At 41.5% G+C, this 20583-nt stretch overlaps 1 protein-coding gene across 1 annotated transcript in view; it reads right to left on the bottom strand.

The window, feature by feature from the left end:
• TRIM24 (tripartite motif containing 24) overlaps nucleotides 1-19539 on the bottom strand; it is an 82294-nt gene extending 62755 nt beyond the window's left edge. The window contains 2 exon segments of the mRNA XM_037514104.2: nucleotides 19177-19479; nucleotides 19482-19539. Coding sequence (XP_037370001.1) covers nucleotides 19177-19479; nucleotides 19482-19539 — 361 coding nt within the window.
• Nucleotides 19540-20583: the final 1044 nt, after the last annotated feature.

Below are 20583 nucleotides of genomic sequence, written 5' to 3'. Positions count from 1 at the left end.
CCACAAACAGAATCTTAAACTGTGTATTATTTTCCATTTTGCTGGAACAGCAATTCTGAAGGGCATCTTGGAAGGGGGTGAGGGGCTCATCCATAACTTCTCGCTGCTCCTGTAGTGCATTGGCAGTGAGTGCTTACCGCAGAAGTGCTTGAAGGTCTTGGGGTTCTCAGTGTACCAGATCGTAAAGGTCAAAATTTGCAGCTTGCATCACTGTTCCCAAGCAAGACTGTTATCCTGTCCAAAAAACCATTGAAACCTGACCTTGACTTGGCCTCCTTATGGATGAGATTAGGAAGCTCTCATTCATATTGAAGATTTGCTCTGGCAAGTAATTTTCCCCGGGTTAGCTTAGTTTCTGAAAAAAATCCAGCTGAATTTGTATCAGCACTCGGACACTCACCACTCACCTTCACATTATGTAATGAATAACAATTCTTGTATCTTTTCCTTCTCATACTTCAGCTCAACCTTTTCTTTCAATAGCACAATCTTTTTGCTTTGGTTGTGATCATCATGGTGCTGAGAGGGAAATACTTCTGTGTCTGGTCTTACTTAAATTCCAGGTCATCAGAAATTACTCAATATCTAATAAGGGCCCTTCTGGATTTATGTTAGTTTGAAGTGTAAGATTAAATAAAGCACAGCATATGGGGACTGCGAGGGGGGTTGCTGCCATCAAGAGATGCAGTAAACATTGTTGTGGGACTGCAAACCCAGTGTAAAATACTACAGTGTTACCAAGGCTATATCATCACCAGACAATAGGAAAATGGGGACCAAATGTGGTTACGTGGCACATCACTGCATATGTGAAAGATGTTAATTTCTTTATAATTTTATGCCCTACTTAAATTTTCATATTATTTATTTAGTTCCATATATACCGGAGAAAAGTCAAGAGAGCCACGTTTTTTTCCCCCCTGATTTTACTCTAGAGTTTCTCCCACTAAAATGCTGGCCTTTGAGACGAACTACACTTAACTTTCTATTTTGAAGTACCTATCAATTCCTTTTATTGACTATTCTTAACATGGAGAATTGAATTTTGCCAAGTGACTATTCTACTCTAGCAACAATTTCGCCCTTGCGTTCCTAGAATAAATCTTCGTTGTTTTTTAAATATGTTGCTTGTTGCTAACATTTTACTTAAGATTTTAATATCAATATTCATTACTGTGAATGATGTGTAGACCTGTATATTTGTGAAATAGGTGGTAGGCTTTAGTATGTGTTATAAATTCTTCAGAAACAGAATTTAGTTTTCCTTCCTTTTCTAAACCTTAGAACTGACATAGCACTGGGAGTATCTGAATCCAGTATGAATCCTTCCGGGCTTGGAACTACTGTGCAGGAGAGACATTTTGCACTACTTTTTGTTTCTCTATGGAAACTGGTGAATTTAAACCGTCTCTACTGAGGTCTAGTGTGATAAATTATTTTCCTTTTCATCATCAATTTTCAAATTTATTTGCATACATTTTCGTAAGTTTATCTTCCTGAATACTTAAATTTTCTGATTCTGATGGACACTTTCCTATTATATTTAAGGCTTCTTTTATCCTTTTTAAATATTAAATTAGCTAGTAGGTTGTCTGACAAGCTTATTTTTCTTCAAAGGACCAAAATTTTGATTCATTCTACACTGACTATCAAACTCATTGTTACTTTTATCATTATTAAATCTTTCCTTCTGCATTCTCTTGGTTTGATCTTTTTCTATCTTTCTGAGTATTCATTTATTTTCATTTTCAGTGATGAAAGCATTTCATGCTGTGAATTTTCTTATGATAATTGCTTTGGTTGTAACAAATCAGCAGACTATCGCCCATGAACCATAACCAGCCTGTCACCTGTTTTTGCAAATAAGGTTTTATTGGAACCCAACCATACCCACTCATTTTGATACTGTCCTGCTACCACAGCAGCATTTACAAGTTGCAATAGAGACCATCACATGGTCCACAAACTCGTTACTACCTTGTGCTCCATAAACAGGTTTACTGACCTCTGCTGGTCTCTACTGAATCTGATGTGTCAAGAAACCTAGCAATTTTGTTTTTAATTTCACGTTAAGCCAAGAGAGATTTAGTAGAATATTTATTAGTTTCCTGACAGAAGGGCCTTTTAAAAAACTTTTACTGATTTTTCTGGTTAGAAGTGATCAATATGGGGAGGTTTTCTTTACATTTCAACAAAGAATCACTTGTCATTAGTGTTCCGTGTGCATTTGCAAAGAAGGTATATTTTCTCATATGCAATATACAACCAGAGGTTCATCTTTTGGTCATGTCATTTGGGTCTTCAATAGTACAGAATAATCTAAAAATCACCCTTTTACATCACAATAAAAATGATTAAGTCAACAATCATGAATGTCAAATCTTAAGTTTTTATGAAAACAGAATATTCACAGGCCCCTCCTCCCCCAAAGTATCTCCCAGGAGAAAACTTATTAATTACAAAGTGGGGTGGGGGGGAAGTGTCTTTATAGAGAAGAAAATTGGTAGTTCACCCCCTCAAAACCGGCACTATCAATGGGACAGAATAAGATTATGGTTTCTTAATGTAAAGCACTGAAAAGGACATATAACTTGCAAAAGAAAAAAAAATGATGCAGTCAGGATACAATAGAGTAACACACATTAAGCATGAGTAGAGAAAGGTGAACAGATAATCAAATTAACTATACTTAGAAACTGAGTTAACAAGGACCGGCTAATAAGTTATTAGAGAACCCTGAAGATTACAGATATGAACAGAAATGGACTTTAAGTCTTCTATTATTAATGTGCTTCTATTTTATTTTAAATGTTTAAAATGTTATTCTTTGTTCTGCAAGCTCGGGGGCGGGGGGGGGGGTCGGGGCAAGTCACATCAGGAGTCAGAGACAAAGGCAGAATCCAAAACAGGTAGGTTTTCCTTATCAGACATGCAGCAGAGTTCAAGTCAGGCCACAGCCACGCCAACTCTGGCCTCAGCCTACTCTTTACATCCTGGCCCCTGATCTATTGGTTGCAAAAGAGCTTCACTTCATCACAGGGCCTAGTCCGAAGGCACTAATGGCTTCCTCAAGTTTGGACATCGTTATGCCTGATGCTGGTGGTGCCACTCAGCCAACAACTGGAGCATCCACCTGGTCTGAAGTTTGTACAAGGAGTTGTAAACCATGACCTCTGAGAGATCTGAGGATTCTAGAACCTTTATCTCAAGCATGGCTTTGCTCACTTTCTTGAAGTTTGGGATTCCAGATCCATATGGGACAAATATGGCTTCCAGCAGTTGCATCTGGACCTAGAACACCTTAGGAGCTTTCAAAATATTCAGGAACTTTCACCCACAGTGGGAACTTTCCATGCTGGCAGTGTTCTCATCTTGAATGCCTCCAAATCAACCACACTCCCATCCAGGTTAGGTCTTAACTCTGCTTCCAACTCTTATTGCTTCTCCCGAAACTTTTTTTTTTAAATAAAAGTTGTCATTAATATCATTGTATCCAAAAATACAGCTTCACTCAACCTCAAAATAATGACCTGTTTTTATTTAATTTGTCTGGCATATCATGCTTAACCTCCTATTCTTAACCGCTGAGTCTTTCAGTTTTCTGGTTCTATCTTTTACACAGAACACAGTTGCAGTTGCACTAATATATATATCCTATATTAGTTAACCTGAAAATATTTCTTCCTCTTAATATTTCTTCCGTTTACAGGCTGTTATAGTCTTAATTCCTGTCAGAGAAAATAAATAAATTTTTTCACTGCCTTTGTTTCCTTTTTTTTCCTTCCGATTTTATTTTGGTATCTAGAAAGGACTGACTTTTTTCCAATGGTTATTCTAATACCACCTTAGTCTTCTTTCTTAGATACTGTGTATTGATTCCCTAGTATAAGCAATAATAGAAATTATCTCCTTTCTTCCTTTCAAGCTACCTTTGCACCACATGCCCCAGAGCATCTATATAAAGTAATAACATTCTTTGATACCCTGGTGAATTTCTGTAAGGCAATCAATGAGCCTATTAAAACCATTTCTTGGTTGTCTGAAATGTATTCTCTAATAGCTTCTTCAGAAAAGATCCATGTGACACAATATCTTAGGCTCTTGAATAAACTGTACATCCATATTGCCAGAGCATACAACAAGTACACACTAGTTTGTCACCACTAATCTCCATCATCAAATTCAGTTCTACCGTTAGACTGAGTTAGACATAAGCATTGTCTGCAGAATGTATTCACTGTGGTCTTCCTGGCATTAATATACAGGCTCAACAGCATGATGTTGGTGCAAACAGACAAACAGATCAATGCACAAAACAGAGAACTTCGTAACAAACCCACAACATACACAGACAATTGACACTTAACAAAATGCAGTTAAAGAAAGGATAGCCTTTGCAAAGTGATGGTGGAAAAATTAAATACCATATGCAAAATGAACTTGAATCCATACCTGATGTCACATATAAAATTTAACACAACATGGATCATAAACCTAAATGTAAACCTTAAAGCTATGAAATGTTAAGAATAAAACAGAGGGCCTCCCCGGTGGCGCAGCGGTTGAGCGCTGGGTTGCGAAGCTGCCCGCAGACTCTGCAGCACCGGTTCGATCCTCAGCCGCGGGTGAGGGTCCCACATGGCATGCAGACCTCTCCTGCCGCCCGCTGCTCCCCTCAGCAGTGTACCTCGGTCCTTCTGCCTGTTCTGCTCTCCACTCTGGCTCTGGTGAATTCTCTCACCCTCCTGCGCTTCTAACTGTACCTGTACCCAGTGCTTGTATAAATAAATAAATCTTTAAAAACAAAACAAAAAAAAATGTAAAAAACAAACAAAAAAAAAGAATAAAACAGAAAGGAACATCTGTGTTTGGTAAAGATTTCTTAGCTACAGCACACACACACACACACACACACACACAATCATATAAGACAAACTGGACTTGATCAAAGTAACTGGTACTCTTAGAAGAAACAACCCAGAAAGAAAAAAGAAAAACACAAGGTGAAACAGAAACCGTTTTGCCAGAAAGTGCTCAAAAATCAATAGGATCATGTTAAAAGACAAAGATGTCAAATTGAAGAGATTTCTGCTTCCAAATTGGGGCAACCTGGTTATCAAAATACAGTATGTTACAATAAATAACAAATAGTACCTCTGAAAATGAGACAGAGGGCCCAAAGAATCTTCCCTTCACTACTAACATGGTCTTTGTTGGAGAATGCACTTACAGCTCACACTCTGGGTGTCGCAAAAGTGGGATTTGATAGAAATAAACCCTCAGGAACTTGTTCACAAATTTATTCTAAGGAATGTACTGGCAACCTTGTCCTGGACCCCCCCCCCAGCACCCACTCCCTCCAAAAAACAAACTCCACTGTGAAGGACATTATTGGGATAACCAGCAAAATTGATTATTGATTCTATGTTAAATAATATTGCTATATCAATGTCAAATTTTCTGAATTTGATTCTTAGAGTGTGAAAGAATCTTTGCATATGTTAAAACTCATCAGCGTGTACATTTATTTTTTAAAGATTTATTTATACAAGCACTGGGTACAGTCAGAGGCGTGGAAGGGTGAGAGAATTCACTCACCAGAGCCAGAGCGGAGAGTAGAACAGGCAGAGTGAGGAAGTACACTGCTGAGGGGAGCAGCAGGCGGCAGGGGAGGTCTGCGCACCATGTGGAACCCTCGCCCAGAGGCCGGGGATCGAACCAGCACTGCAGTGGCTGCGGGCAGCTTCGCAATCCAGCGCTCAACGGTTGCGCCACGGGGGAGGCTCAGCCTGTACATTTAAATGTATCAGTTTACTGTATCCTAATCCTATCTCAATACAGTTTAAAGATCCATTTTAGGAAGACTGTATACTGATACTTTTAAGGCTAAAGGATCATGATGTCTACAACACTCTCAAATGGGTAGGAAAAAATATACATATAAAAGTGAGAATAAAAAATATCCTCAGCTAAGACCCATAGGAACAACATACTCTAAATTCTTTTTTTAAGATTTATTTTTATTTATACAAGAACCAGGGTACAGGCCAGATGCGTGGGAGGGTGAGAGGATTCACCAGAGACAGAGCAGGGAGCAGAGCAGGCAGACTGACGAAATACACTGCTGAGGGGGCAGCGGGCGTGACAGGAAGTCTGCCGCACCATGTGGGAGCCTCTCCAGCAGGATCGAAACAGCGTTGCAGAGGCTGTGGACAGCTTCACAGTGCTGCACTCAACCGCCTGCGCCACCAGGGGAGGTCCCATACTCTAAATTCTTACTTGTGGTCCTTAAGTTTGAAGATCAGTGAATTGTATACAAGTCTCAACCCACATTTTCCCCCTTTCTGTGAAAATCTTAGAATTTTTACTCCATGGTCTTCTTTTTTGGGGAATGTGATAATGTGATATTCTTTCCATTATAAATTATGCGGCTTTTTGTTTAGATTTCCAAAGTATTTTCTTTTTGTAAAGACAGTTGGTGGCTGTTCATTTTCAATTTTCTTAGGCACATGGTGAGTCTTTTTAATAGATGTTTATCTCTCTTTTAACAATATTTTCTCAGGTTGTAGGTTTTTCCCCAAAGTTTTTGGTTCCTTTGTCTCATTATTTAAGTACTACTATAAATGTATATTTATCAATTATGAGTATATAAGATCTTGTCAATTTCTCTATGAATTTGTCTCTATTTTACTTGTTTGATTTCTTCTCATTGTCTTTCCAGCATTTATGGTACTTTCTAGAATGTCTGTTCACTCACAAAACTTCTGGTTCATCTTCAATTCTGAAATATTTTTAATTTATTCCCTTTTTTCTTTTCATGACCTCCTATAGCACAGCTACTTCTGTTTTTCTAATTCTGCTTTATGTTGTTTTTCATGACATACTGTTTTATTTTCCCAGTGCATTATGTAGAAATATATTTCATTATACCTCTGCTTTAAGACCAAGGAATATTACTACCTTCATTGCTTTAGATCAATATTCAGAGAGCTATTATCCTCTTATTTCTTATGCTATTGTTGACCAGAGTAAGTCCACAGGGCTGTCTATAATTCATATTACAACAGAAGTTTCTTATGCAAGAGTTGTAAACAGGCTAAGATGGCTTTCTCAGATTCAGAGTTACAGGGTTTCCTCTTCAAGTATTCAAATATATGGTACTTTAGTGTAACCACTTTTCTAAAGAAAGTTCTGGAATCTGCCTCTTCCAGTCCCCCCACCCCCATGTGCCTTTTCTTTATTCTTGGTCAACTTGTACTTATTTGCAGTACTCTCTTCTCTGCATGGGCTCTGTTCTTTCACTATTTCCAAGAACCAGGCTAGGCAAGCTCCCTCAGACTTTCCTAGCACTCACACTCAGAAATCTGGACCTGATATGCTTTTTCCTGGTCTAAACTATTCCCAGCCAGGTTGACTGCATTCTCCATTCTGAAGTTCAGATCTCCATTCCCCATTGTATGGTCATAGCTCTTTATCATGAACTGATAACTGATACACCATGGACTTGTTTTTGGCCTTTCAATTCTGCACCACTGTTCCAGGTGTCTACTTTTGTGATGATACAATATTGTTTTAATCACCACTGCTTTGCAGAATAGTTTAAAGCTAGCTAGTAACACATGCTTCCATTTCTCTTTTTCTCAGGATTTTTTTTTCCTGCTATTTGAGGCCTTTAATGGTTCCATATAAATTTTAATATTTTTATTCAGTTTCTTTGAAGAATACTGTTGGTATTTTGATGGGGATAGCATTTAGACTTACATATGTATTGCTTTTGGTAGAACAGTCATTTGACTATATTGATTCTCCCCCTCCATAAGCATGCAATGTCTTTTCATCTCCTTATGTCATGGTTGAAATCTTTTAATAATGTCTGGCAGTTTTCACTGTGTAAGTCTTTCACATCCTTGGTTAAGTTAATTATGGGGCATTATTTTTGAAGCTATCATTATATTGAAGATATTATTTTGACTGTGAATGGAATTCACTATCAACCCAATGGAATACACAATCAGCTCAACTAAAAAATTATATGCTCTACAGTACTTATTGCAGAATTATTTCCAAGAGCTACGACACAGAAACAACACAGTACCTACTGATAGAGGACTGGATCAAGAAGTTATTGTATATCTTATAATGGAATACTATTCAGTCATAAGGAAAAATAACATAACATTTATAGCAAAATGGAAGTTCAAAGAAATGATGTATAGTAAAGCCAGTCATAATGACAAACACTGGACATTTTAATAGTCTACAATTCAACAAACAAAATTTTTTAAAAACTAGCAGACTCTAATAAAACAAAATGAGGTTTCCGAGGTTAAAGGGAGAGGCAGCAAGAGTAAAGGGGGTATAAGAGATGGTAGAAGGAAAAAAGAAATATTAGACAAATATACTTAAGGTATCCTTCATCACTAACAATCGAGGATATCAATTTTAAATTGTTTTCTTGTTAACTTTGAAACTTGTAGGCCTATTTCTTATTAGATTTGGATAGTCATGCTGTTCAATGATAACAAGACTGATAAAGAGTCTATAAAGTGCTAAGTTCTGTCACTCTAGTGTTGCTATGCTTGCAAAATATCTTTATCACAGCAGAAAACGAGACATCAAAGATTCAAAAAGTTAATGTTGGAAAATCGCAACTATCAACTTAAAATGGGACAGCAGCCGTTACAACTTTCTATAAATCACTGGTCTCCTTACCAGTTAGCACACCATTAACTGCACATTCAGGTGCCAAGAATGACAAGTATCTATCCATCAACACAGCACTGAAGAAGTCATCAGTTCTTAGCGGACCTGATTTCTCTGGGATCAGCCTTCTGTACTTTCCTAAACTGCAATAGAGATGAGCCATCAGCACTAACCTTGATTACAGACTTAAATGGAACTATATATGCTGTTAATTGGAACTGGGGACTCTTTATGGCTATTGCGCATATGCCCTATATTCTACAATTCAGGGACCTTCAGGACTACTGAAACTGAATGGTTTTTTGGGAGTGGCCACCATACAGGATTTCTCTAGGAACTGCATTAGAGGGTTTTGTGTTAGAGCTCTAGTAATGACTTGCCAGTGATTTTCAATCTTCTGGTAGTCACTTTAGTTAAAAGTAGATGTTAAAATCCATAAACCTACTTATTTAGGCACAGGTAAATTCTGTTATAATTTGTAGGGAAAAAAAATAGTATCCGCAGTACAGAAATTCTATTACCTCTGAGGGAACTCTGCATAGTTTGATAGGTCATACAACACAGGGACTGCCTGATTTAAGAGAGAGAATGGAGTTATTAGTATGTATTCCATTCCCTACACCATGTATCCCTTGGTGCTACATATGCCAAAAGTGCACTTTTTTTCCCAAAACACACAAGAGCCCTGACCCCTCCCTCAGCATATTTTGTATACCATATGTAAACTGCAGTCACTTCACACGTTTGTGACCACAACAATCCACATGTCATACTTTAAAGCTTAATTCATGCAAAGAAGTTCTAATGTTGTTCATTATTTCAGTGGATTATGTTTTACCTCATGAAAGAGGCCCACATTCCATTTTGCAAACTACTGGTCTAGTATCCACTTGACAGTGCAGGAGTAAAATTTAAGGAAGGAGTAAGGTTAAAGGAAGAAATGAGAGACTCATACACCTAGGGGACAGTGTACTTGGTGTGAGGTCTCAGAAAAATTAGAGAGACAGAAACTAGAGCTCTGAGAACCAAAGTTTACAAATTACATACATTTGAATATATAAATAAAAAGGTGCAGTGCAGGACAACAGGACAAAGTAATTAGTAATGAGACAAGCTTTTCTGCCATGAACAATATTAACTGAGGTAAACACAGGAGAAACTGTTTCCAGGTATAGGAAAACAGGCAATGCAATACCGCTGGCCCTAGAAAAGGGAAACTCAGGAGGTGATTCCCTGAAAATGTCTTGATGCTCTCTCTACCTGGGGACACTTTTCCAACTATGATGGAAGAAGCGAGCATCAAGGAGCCAGAGGAGAAAGCGGGGCTGTGAAACAGATGGAACACAAAGGAAAAAAGGGAGCTGCACAGAGGTGGAGCACCAGTGGCTGATGCAGCATTTCTCCAAGTCCTAGGCTTGGAGCCTTCACAGGGTGCAGAGTGAGACTACAGAAAACTTACAGGAGAGCAGGTGCTAGGGGATTGAGAGCAGACCAAGAGGGAACAAAAAAAACCCCCCAAAAACACAAAAACTTGATCACAGTAACAACTATTTAAAATGTAAGTGGATAAAACAATTAAAAGCCAAATTTACAGCTGGGACAAAAAAGTAAAACAACTATATACAATCTATAAGAGATATACTCTATATATAAAAATAAGAAAAATATACCACTGAAACACAAAGATAAGAATATCACACAGTGTAAACTTCATGAAAAATAGTATGGGCAATAAAGGGCATTTCATGGTAAAAAGGTCAGGCAATACATCAGTAAGATAAAGCTTCAAAATACCTGGTTAGCAAAAACTAACCAGACTAAAAGGATAGAGATAAATGAACAGTCATGAAGATTTTAAGACTTCTCTCCTTAACTGATAAAAAAAAAAAAAAAGCGCCCCCCAAATCAGTAAGAATATAGACTTGTGCAACACTGCCAACCTACTTGACCCTATTGACGGTTACAGGACACTACACCTAACAACTGCAGAATTTAAATTCTTTTCAAATGAACATAACATTCAGAAAGATAAATGGTAGCCACAGGATATCTCAATAAGCTCCAAAATTTAAATCTTAGACTATGTCTTCACTAGCCATGTTTTCGATCATTGGAATAAACTAACCTAGAAAATCTCCCATACACTAACGTAATAAGCAAACCATTGGTCATGGTGGGGGGAGGAGGAAGACCTTAGTTGGCTAATGCATTATTTAGGGAAGTTTATATATTGAAAGCAGAGAAGAACAAAATTAACAAAGCCAAGAGTTAGTTGATTAAGTACCTAGTAACCAAAGAAGGGAAAATATGAATTATAAATAACAGATTCAAGAGAGGAGGGCATCATTCAGGTTCTAAAAACATTAAAAGAATAAGGAAACAATGTGGACAGATTTATGCTAATAAACATACCAATTACATGAACTGGACAACTCTCTTCAATTTACCCAATCAGACTGGGAAGAAATGGGAAATCTGAATAACCCTGTATCTCTTAAAGACACTGAATTCCTAGTGAGACTCTTTACAATAAAGTAAACTCCAAGCCCAGATAGATTTATCAGTGAATTCTGTGTTAAATATTTAAGGAAGAATTAACATTAATTTTACAAAGCTCTTTCAGAAAGGAGATGGAAGGAAACCACACATCACATTTTGAAGTCAATATTACCTTAATATCAATATCAAACAGATATGAGAAAACTTTATCATGAATGACTCATAATATAAAAACCCTTAAAATAATAGCAAATCACATTCAAGAGTGTACAAAAAGAATTCATCATAACCAAGTGGGGGTATATCCCAAGAATGCAAGATTGGTTTAATATCTGAAAATGAATGTATTATCCTTTTAACAGGAAAACAACACACAGGATCATCTCACTAGATTCAAAATAGGCACTTGACTAAATTCACATCCAACCATGACAAAAACTAGCACACTAATAGAAGAAATCGTCTAAATTTTTATACTGGTCATCCATAAAAAACTAACAACATATTAACAATGAATGACTGGTTTCCTCCCAAGATCTATTCAGTATTCTACTGAGGGTTCTACCTAGGATCTCCAGCTAGGAATAAAAAGACATACATGATAAAGAATGGATAAAAGTAGTAGGCAACATTATAGTCTATACAGAGAATCCTAAGGAATCTACAAAAAACTACTAGATTTAATTGAATCTAGCAAGAGAATGGGGCACAATCAATATAGCAAAGTCATTTACTTTTCAAAATACTTGCAACAAATAGAAATCAAAGTTCAAAGCCGCACTTACAATATCATTAAATCATATTTTATAATAAACAAAAAATTTGCAACATCACCACAATGAACAAGGAAACGAAAGATCTGAATGAGGGATTAAGAAATTATTCATGAACAGGAATAGTCAATATTGTTCATAAGCTCATCTCCCCCAAACTGGTATCTAGATTCAATGCAATTCCAATCAAAACCAAAGTAGCCTTTCTGTGTAGAAACTGATTCTAAAGTTTATTAAAAAAAATACAAATGTCAAAAAACCAAAACAATTTTGAAAAGGAACAAAAGTGCCCAACTACATGGCCTCCCTGGTGACACAAGAGGTTGTCTCAGCACTATCAAGCTATCTGCAGCCACTGCAGCACAAGTTCGATCCCCCGCCAGGAAGCTGACCCACATGGCACAGCAGTCCTCTCCTGCCTCGCCCGCTGCCCCCCTCAGCAGTGTATTTCAGTAGATCTGCCTGTTTTGCTCCCCACTCAGTCTCCGGTGAATCCTCTCACCCCCCCCCCACCTCTTGCCTATATCCCACTTCTTGTATGCATAAATAAATAAAAATGAATCTTTAAAAAAAACTGCCCAACTACAAAATTTGCTTTAAAAGCTGCAACAGTGGAGGGCGGGGGCGAGTTATTAGCACTGAACAGGTAGATGAAGAGGACATAGAGTTATTTATGTTCAACTGACATTTTACAAAAATGCCATATTAACCCAATGGGAAAGAATTTTTTTCAATAAATGGTGCTTTAACATATGGTTAAAAACATGACCTTAGCTCACACAAATACAACTCAAAATGGATTATGGATCTACACATAAAAACTAAAACTATAAAAATACCAAAAAGAAAGACAATAAATACATGTGGAGCAGGCAAAGAATTTTTAGGTAGAACACAATAATCACTAACCTTAAAGAAAAAAGATCAATAAACCAATCAAAATTTAAAACCTCAGCTCTTCAAAAGACACCATTAAGAAAATAAACAGGAAGGGAACGGTCTCCTCCTCTAGCAGGAGCAGCTGCAAAGGCTATGTACGGAGTACCACCTTTTGATTTGGGAAGTGCACCTGTGTCTTAACAAAAGACTACACTTTTTTCAAACTGCTTTGCTGGTCATTTCTGAATAAACCCATTAGGTTGGTAGAAAAGAAAAAGAACAAGCAAGCCACATAGTAGGAGAAGTATTTGTAACACATGTATCTAACAAAGGACCAGGATACAAAATATATAGAAGTTTTACTTTTCAATAAAACAAAGATTTAAAAAGAGCAAAAGACAAATTGAAAGTTCATCAAAAAAAGATGTAAGAAATGACCAATAAACACAGGAAAAGATATTCATCATTACACATCAGGGAAACGAAAATTAAAACCATGAGTTACCCATTCACACATACTAGAGTGGATAAAATCAAAGACTAACACCACCCAAATTGGTGAGACTGAACTCTGAGACATTGTTGGAGAGAATGCAAAAAACCAATGCAAACATACATTTATGATGCAAACAAGAAATTCTAATTAAGTAGCTATGCAAAGAAATAACACCCACATAAAGACTTACACATTTACAACACCTTTGTTGATAGTACCAAATTGAAAACAATATTAATTATCAACAGGTGAATGTTATATACAGAACTCTGGTATATAAAACTGATAAGACAACATAGATCAAATCTAAAATAGCTTTGTCATTGTATTCATAAGATGATTTATATTGTTCACCAAGAACCAAATAAAAAATCAGCTCCCAAATGGCAGTTACCTATCTTATAGACTGCCAGTCTGTAATGAGTCAGAAAACTGATGCACTTTCATATTTTACTCTCCCTGGACAAATAAAGTGACCCCCTTTAGTACACTCAGTATTTAAAAATGGCTCTTAAGAGCCCAGAGAGCCCCCCACCCCCGCTTTCCTACCAGATTGGATGTTTTAGAGTTCAGCTATTTTTATTATACATTATTTTTGCCACCATTTTACCCCCTCTCTCTACCAGATTGGATGTTTTAGAGCCCCGGCTTTTTTTTTTTTTTTTTTTTAAACCTCTCCTTTCATTTTCACTAGGTTCAGGTACTATTTAACCCCTCTCTACTAGACTGGAGGATGTTACAAGTTGTTTTAGAGGTTCGGTTACTTTTTTATCTCTCTCTACTAGACTGGATGATGTTATTATCAGTTTTAGAGGTTCGGCTATGTTGTTTTTTTTTTTTGTTTTTTAACCTGTCTCTACCAGATTGGATGTTAGTTTATGAAACACAAACACCAGGAAGTTTACCAAATATCAGGCCCAAAATTTTATAGCTTCTGGAAGAAGCACTATGTTCCAGATGATAATAACAATGTGGCTACTAAATGTAAATGGCCCCTTCTGTCACTTTTGAAGAAACTAACCCATAGGAATATACACAAGATGGGCCATTCCTAGTCAAGAAATTTGTCTTCCTATTCTTGTTTCCAAAGTTTCAGAATGACATCTTTGAACAAGAGTCCATTGGAAATGGAGTATCAGTAATCTTAGGTGAATTCATTCTGATTCAGCCACACCACTTGGGAGATTCCATCTTAAAATTTAAAATGGGAAAAGAACTTTCAGAACTAATCACAGGGTTTTCATAATAGCCCTAAATGGCAAGCATCTCAAGTTGTCGGTATTGGGGAAAAGAAGGGGGGGGGGAGGGAAAATAAATGAATGAATGAAGAACGATACTGAGTCCTTAAAGAAGGAAATGAAAGAAACGCAGGAGATTAAAAGATGAATGGAGGACCTACAGAACTCTGGGAAAAGCAAAGGAAACAGAACTGATGAAGTGGAAGGATGAATCAGCACTCTTGAAGATACAGAAATTAATAACACCTAAGATTACTGATACTCCAGAGCCAAAAAAGAAAAGAGAAGCATGAAGGAAAAAGAATAAACACTTCAACAACTATCTGACATCACGAGGAAAGGATATATGAGTTACAGGAATCCCAGAAGGTGAGGAGAGAGACCAAGGAACCAAGGAGAAAATCTGAGAAATTCCCAAGCATGAAGGAGATGAAAACAGACATACCAGAAGAAAAACACCAAATTACCACAATGAAAGGAAAACTACAGCAAGACACATGATAGTAAAGCTTCCAAGAATCCCAAACAAGAAAAAATGAAGCTGACAAGGGGTAAGAAACAGACAACCTATAAAGGAAAACCAATCAGGCTGACATCAGACTTCTCCGATTAAACGCTATGGGCAAGGAGAATGGAGATATATATTCAACAAACTCCAAAACAACAAATGCCAATCATGAATGCTTTACCCTGCAAAGCTCTCCTTCCTCGATGAAGAAAAAAATAAGCATCTTCTCAAACAGAAACTCCAGAAATTCATTACGATTAAACCCCTACTCCAAAAATACAAGTGCTAAAGCCAAAACCAACAAATGAATAAGAACAGAATAAGGCAAGGAATAAAATCACAGAAAGACAAACAAAATGGCAAATACAGATGCCAATGTATCAAAAAAATAAAAAAAATAAGAAATTGGCTCTTAGAGTTTGCAACACTTTTTCAAGATTTTTATTATTTGTTTGTGCATACAAGAACTGGGGAGCAGCCAGAAGTGCAGGGAGTGAGAGGATTCACCAGAGACAGAGTGGGGAACAGAACAGGCAGACTGACTGAAATACACTGCTGAGGGGAGCAGCGGGTGAGAAGGAGGTCTGCTGTGCCATGTGGGTCAGCTCTCTGGCCAATGATCAAACTCTTGCTGCCAGGGCTGCCAATAGCTTCATAATGCTGAGACTTAACCCCTTGTGCCACCTGGGAGGGGCCGAGAGTTCGTAACACTTTGGATGAACACAGTGTAACACCACCACAAAATATTACAGGATACAATATTTCTTCAAGACCAGCTAGTCTCCAGACTTACTGAACCTAAACAAAATATGTTGTCTAACTCTTCCCTCTTTTCTGCATATCAAAAAATGACAGTAAAGATTGAGGTAGTTATCCAACTTTAGCTTAGGGTCTCTCACCGTCATTGATTCCAACATCTTGCCTTAGAAAGGTAAGCTCAATAGTCCTTGGGTTCTTGGAAACTGGTGCAAATGTGCCCTAGAATCTATACATTAAATACTTCTTTGTGGTTACAAATTAACTTTAACTTTTAAAAAAGGAAATAAAAGCACTCTGGGGCCTACTCTGGTGGCGCTGGCTGTGAAGCTGTCGGCAGCCTCTGCAGCGCTGCTTCCATCCCAGCCCAGGGTCCCACATGGCACAGCTTCAATCCCGGTGAGGGCGAGGGTCCCACATGGTGCAGCAGACCTCTCCTGTCTTGCCTGCTGCTCCCCTCAGCAGTGCATTTCAGTCAGTCTGCCTGTTCTGTTCCCCGCCCTGTCTCTGGTGGATCCTCTCACCCTCCCATGCATCTGGCCTGTACCCCAGTTCTTGTATAAATAAAATAAATCTTAAATTAAAAAAAAAAAAGTTAAAGCATTCTGGTGAGTTCTGTAAAAAAAAAGTTAGGATCTATTTTCCACAAATTTAGGATAACAAAAGGAATGTCAAAAACTATTCTGCTAAAGGGAAAGTAGGTCTGAAAACCTAGAACTTTGATCTTTATTTTCTGGAAGAAACCTCTTAGATCAACTTTATTGTGGAATACACTATCACTTGAGTTAAAGAAGCACTAGGGTTTCATACACTCTAGAACTGTAAAACTATACCAAAGTGGGCTTTCTGGGGCAAATGGCCTAGGAATCTAAATTTGTAACAAGGATACAAAATCATTCCAGTGGAGCTAAGGTTTGAAACCTATCTAGATCTGAAAGGGAAGAGTATGAACTGCAACATGACATGTGACCTCATCAAAACTTGTTCTGTTTGTGCTTTGTGCTTACAGAATGGGCGTGCCTGGGTCGTGCATGCCTGCCTGCGTGAGTGCATGTGTTTCTGCATGTGTTTCAATTACTTGTCAACATAACACTAGAGAAATTTAACAGAAAAATCCAGGCTTCAGTCACAAAAAAGGCCCTTAACCCTTGCCTTGCACGCTCACATAATCTGCTCCAGCTGAACAGAATGTCTTTCTCCTTCCTTTCACTCCCCACCACTTCCCCACTATTTTACTCCAGGTTTTCCACTCCAACTACCAGCTTAGTGGCTGCAGGTACTGCAGGTGGACGCAATATCCCATTACCCACAAGTTCATTAGGCGAATGAAGAACAGATGATCAAATAACCCGTTTATTTACTTCTGTAATGTACTGTCTCAACTTTTATTTCCAACTTATTTCAGTAAGCTTGCAAGGAGAGAAAAAGGGAGGAAATATCCAAGTGAGTCACACTCAAAGATAGTGTTTTTAATTTATTGAGGATAATCCTGACTTTTTTTTTAGAGGTATATTTGAGAGTGTGATTTGTTAGCCTTTTCTGATATTATTAAAGGAACAACATCTTCCAATATAAATGCTTTTCTTGAACTTCCACTTCCACTACAAAAGAAGAAGTGGAAAATTATTTAGACTGATAGTACAAAGAACATTCTGAGAAACCTGGAATTATAAACCTTTCTCAGAATTGAGGATCGGAGCTTTTACCACGTATGTTCTCATTCATTCAGGTCTAAATGTCACGGCCAGGCAAACAGTAAGTCTTCATTCTATAGAATTATGTAAAATTCAGATCCTAATGGACTACTGGCCTGCTTAAGAGCATAAAACTAAGTAAAATGAACCTTAAAATGTGTTTTAAAAATAACTAGGATTTAAGTTTCACCTGCACTAACTTTCTAAGAGGAGTGTCACTTCAGAGCAAACTAAGCTTTATCCCACTTGCCAGCTAACAAAGTGGCTCACCTTGGATGCTGGTGGCAGACACGAGACCCGGCGCGGAGACAAAGGGCAGTTCCCAACACACAGTAAGGAACGGACGCCAAACCTTCAACATATCTGCGCTGCCTCCCAGAACCCCAGGTCCCAGGGGCACGGTGGAGAGGGCCGGCTGACACCTGTGAGGCGTTGTGTTACAGGAGAGGAACCTTAAGCACTGGGAACCCTAAGTTTTGATGATGAGCAACGAGCACGCCTGCCTTTGACTCCAGGAGGCATTTATGTTTATTAGCCGCAATGACCGGCAAGCCTGCTCTTTGCTCAGCTGGAGGCCACTATCTCTATCTCCCAAGGCTGATCCTTACACAAACATCCTTTAAACACAGAAAACAATGAGGCATTCAGTAACTCCGCTGGCAAGACAGACAAAAACTGACCCTCGGAAAAACTGTCTCCCCCAAATACTGTTTCTGACATAATCAAATTGAGGCGTCTGGGACCACAGTCTATTAAAGCATCCACGGCACAGACCCCTCGACCTACCTCGATTATTTAATTAGCATTTTACCCCAAACTAAAATCAATCGGTTCCTCTAGAAAGTACATGAAAAGTGACTTCTTTTCCTTTTCCAATTACTCTGCCTTTTTAAAAAGGCGCTCAAATATTTGCATTATGAACATTTAAAAACCTCCGGTATCCCGACACCAGCGAGCCCTCAGGGTGCACACTGCAACTAAGTTTACACGTTTCAAAAACCTGTTAACCGAAGCAAAGGGAACTACCTGTCAAAAGTCTCGCTGCAGAGCAACAAACCCCACAACGAGAACAGAAACTTCCACAGCCCCAGCTGGTGTCCACAAAACGCGAGACACCGCTGCCCGAAGCCCACTTTGTTCCATCTCTCTCCGCATTTCACCGCCGCGGAATAAAATCTTCGAAAGAGGCAGACGACAGACCGCGGCTCGGCGTTCCTTTGTCCCCAGCAGAGCCGAGCGAGAACTGGGGGCGCACGGAGGGGAGCACCCCCAAAACGCGCAAGGTAGAAGCCGCCCGCACCCATCTGCTCCCGAGCCCCGGGAGGCGGCCTCCAGCACCCCGCGCGCCCCCCGGGGCTCCCCCGCACGCGGACAAAGCTGCGGGGCGGCCGCGGGCGGGGGGGGCGCGCGGGGTGCTGGTGGCCCCGGGCCGGGGAGCAACTGCCTGCGACTCCACCCGGGGCTCGCCAAAGTGCGGGGGGCCGGGCGCCCCGAGCCTGGGGGAAGTTGCCCGCGGGCCCTGCCCGTCCCCGCGCCGCCCCCGCCCCCCACCCCGGCGCGCGCCCGGGCCGCGGCGACGTGACAGCGGGGCGCGCCCCCGGCCCCCCGGCCCCCCGCGCCCCGCGCTCACCTTGCGTGGCGAACGGCGAGGACCCGCCGGCCGGCGAGCCGGGCGCGGGCGCGGGCGGCGGGGTCTCGGCCGAGCCCAGCATGGGCGCGGGCAGCATGAGGTAGCGCTGGGGCGCGGGCAGGCAGCGCTGGCAGAAGGAGTGCAGGCAGGGCAGCAGCTTGGGCGCGCGGCTCTGGATGTTCTGCGTGCACACGGCGCAAGTGTCCAACAGGTTGAGCCGGGCCGCCTCGCCGCCGCGCTCCGAGTCGGGGCCCTGGCGGCTCTCGGCCTCGTTCTCCCCGCTCGGCGCGGCCGCCGGCCCCCGGCGCCGGCCGCCGAGGCCGCCGCGGCCGGCGTCGCCGCCTTCTCCACCGCCACCTCCATTGTCCTGCCCCCGCCGCCGCCGGCGCCGCCGCGCGAGGGGGAGCGCGGTCGCCGCCCGCCGCCGCCTCCCGGGCCGCCCCGGGCCCCCGCGGGAGAGCGGGAGGGCGGGCCGCGCCGGGGAAGCCGCCTCAGGCCCCGGGGAGCCGCCTCCCGGGCGGCGCGGCCGGAAGACGGGGGCCCGTCCGCGGGGCCCGCTGCTCGCCGCGGGGAGGCTGCGCCCGTTCGCCTCGCCAACCGCCGCGGCGCTCGTCGAACGCGCCCCGCCGGCCCTCGCCGGCCCTCGCCTCCCCGCCTTTCTCCCGGGCCCGCGGCCCACCTCAGGCCCCGCCCCCGCCCCCTCGCCCGCGACGGAGACGGCCGCGCGGAGGCGCCGCCCAATCGCCGCCGCGCCTGCCCGGGGGGCGGGGCCTGCCGGGGCCCGCGAGGCTCCGACGGCCCCGGCGGGAGGCCGCGAGGTGGGCGGGCACCGGCCGGGCCCCGCCCCCCGAGCGCCCGCCGCCGCGGCCTCTGATTGGGCCGCGGCGTGTGGACCGCTCCTCTGAGGAGATGAAGGGTTTATTTGTTAACGACCCGCCGCCTCAGTCGGGCCGCGGGCGTCGGCTCCGCCCAGTGGGCGGGGCTCGGCCGCGGCTACTCAGCGCCATTAATTAAGTGACTGCTTCGGAAACTCGGGGCTTACTCCTGGAAACGGGGGCTCCTAGAGGAGCGGGGTGCGGTGGGAGGGTCAGGGGAGGACCGAGGCGAGCGAGCGGGGAGCAAACAGGGAAAGAATTAAAAAAATGGAAATACGTTGTCAGAGATACCGTGGCGGCGGCACGGGGGGGCCCCCTGAGGGGACTCAGCTCGGGGATGAGGGGCCGACCGGGCGGGTGAGGGGGGAGAGTCTTTTGCAGGTTGGAAAACGGTCAAGGATTCGCCGACGATAAAGGAACGTTGTTTTTTAGCCAAGTGAATTTTAAGCGACTAAAATGTGTCATTTCCCCAAAAATTGGTCCATGAAGACCTTTTGCAACCGCGTTGATGGCGTTAATATGACCGCATGAC

Source organism: Talpa occidentalis, unplaced genomic scaffold (assembly GCF_014898055.3).
Source record: "Talpa occidentalis isolate TD23 unplaced genomic scaffold, MPIMG_talOcc4v2.1, whole genome shotgun sequence".
NCBI classification, from domain to species: domain Eukaryota; kingdom Metazoa; phylum Chordata; class Mammalia; order Eulipotyphla; family Talpidae; genus Talpa; species Talpa occidentalis.
The sequence above is the reverse complement of the archived record's forward strand: the minus strand, read 5'-3'. Positions and strand labels throughout refer to the sequence as shown.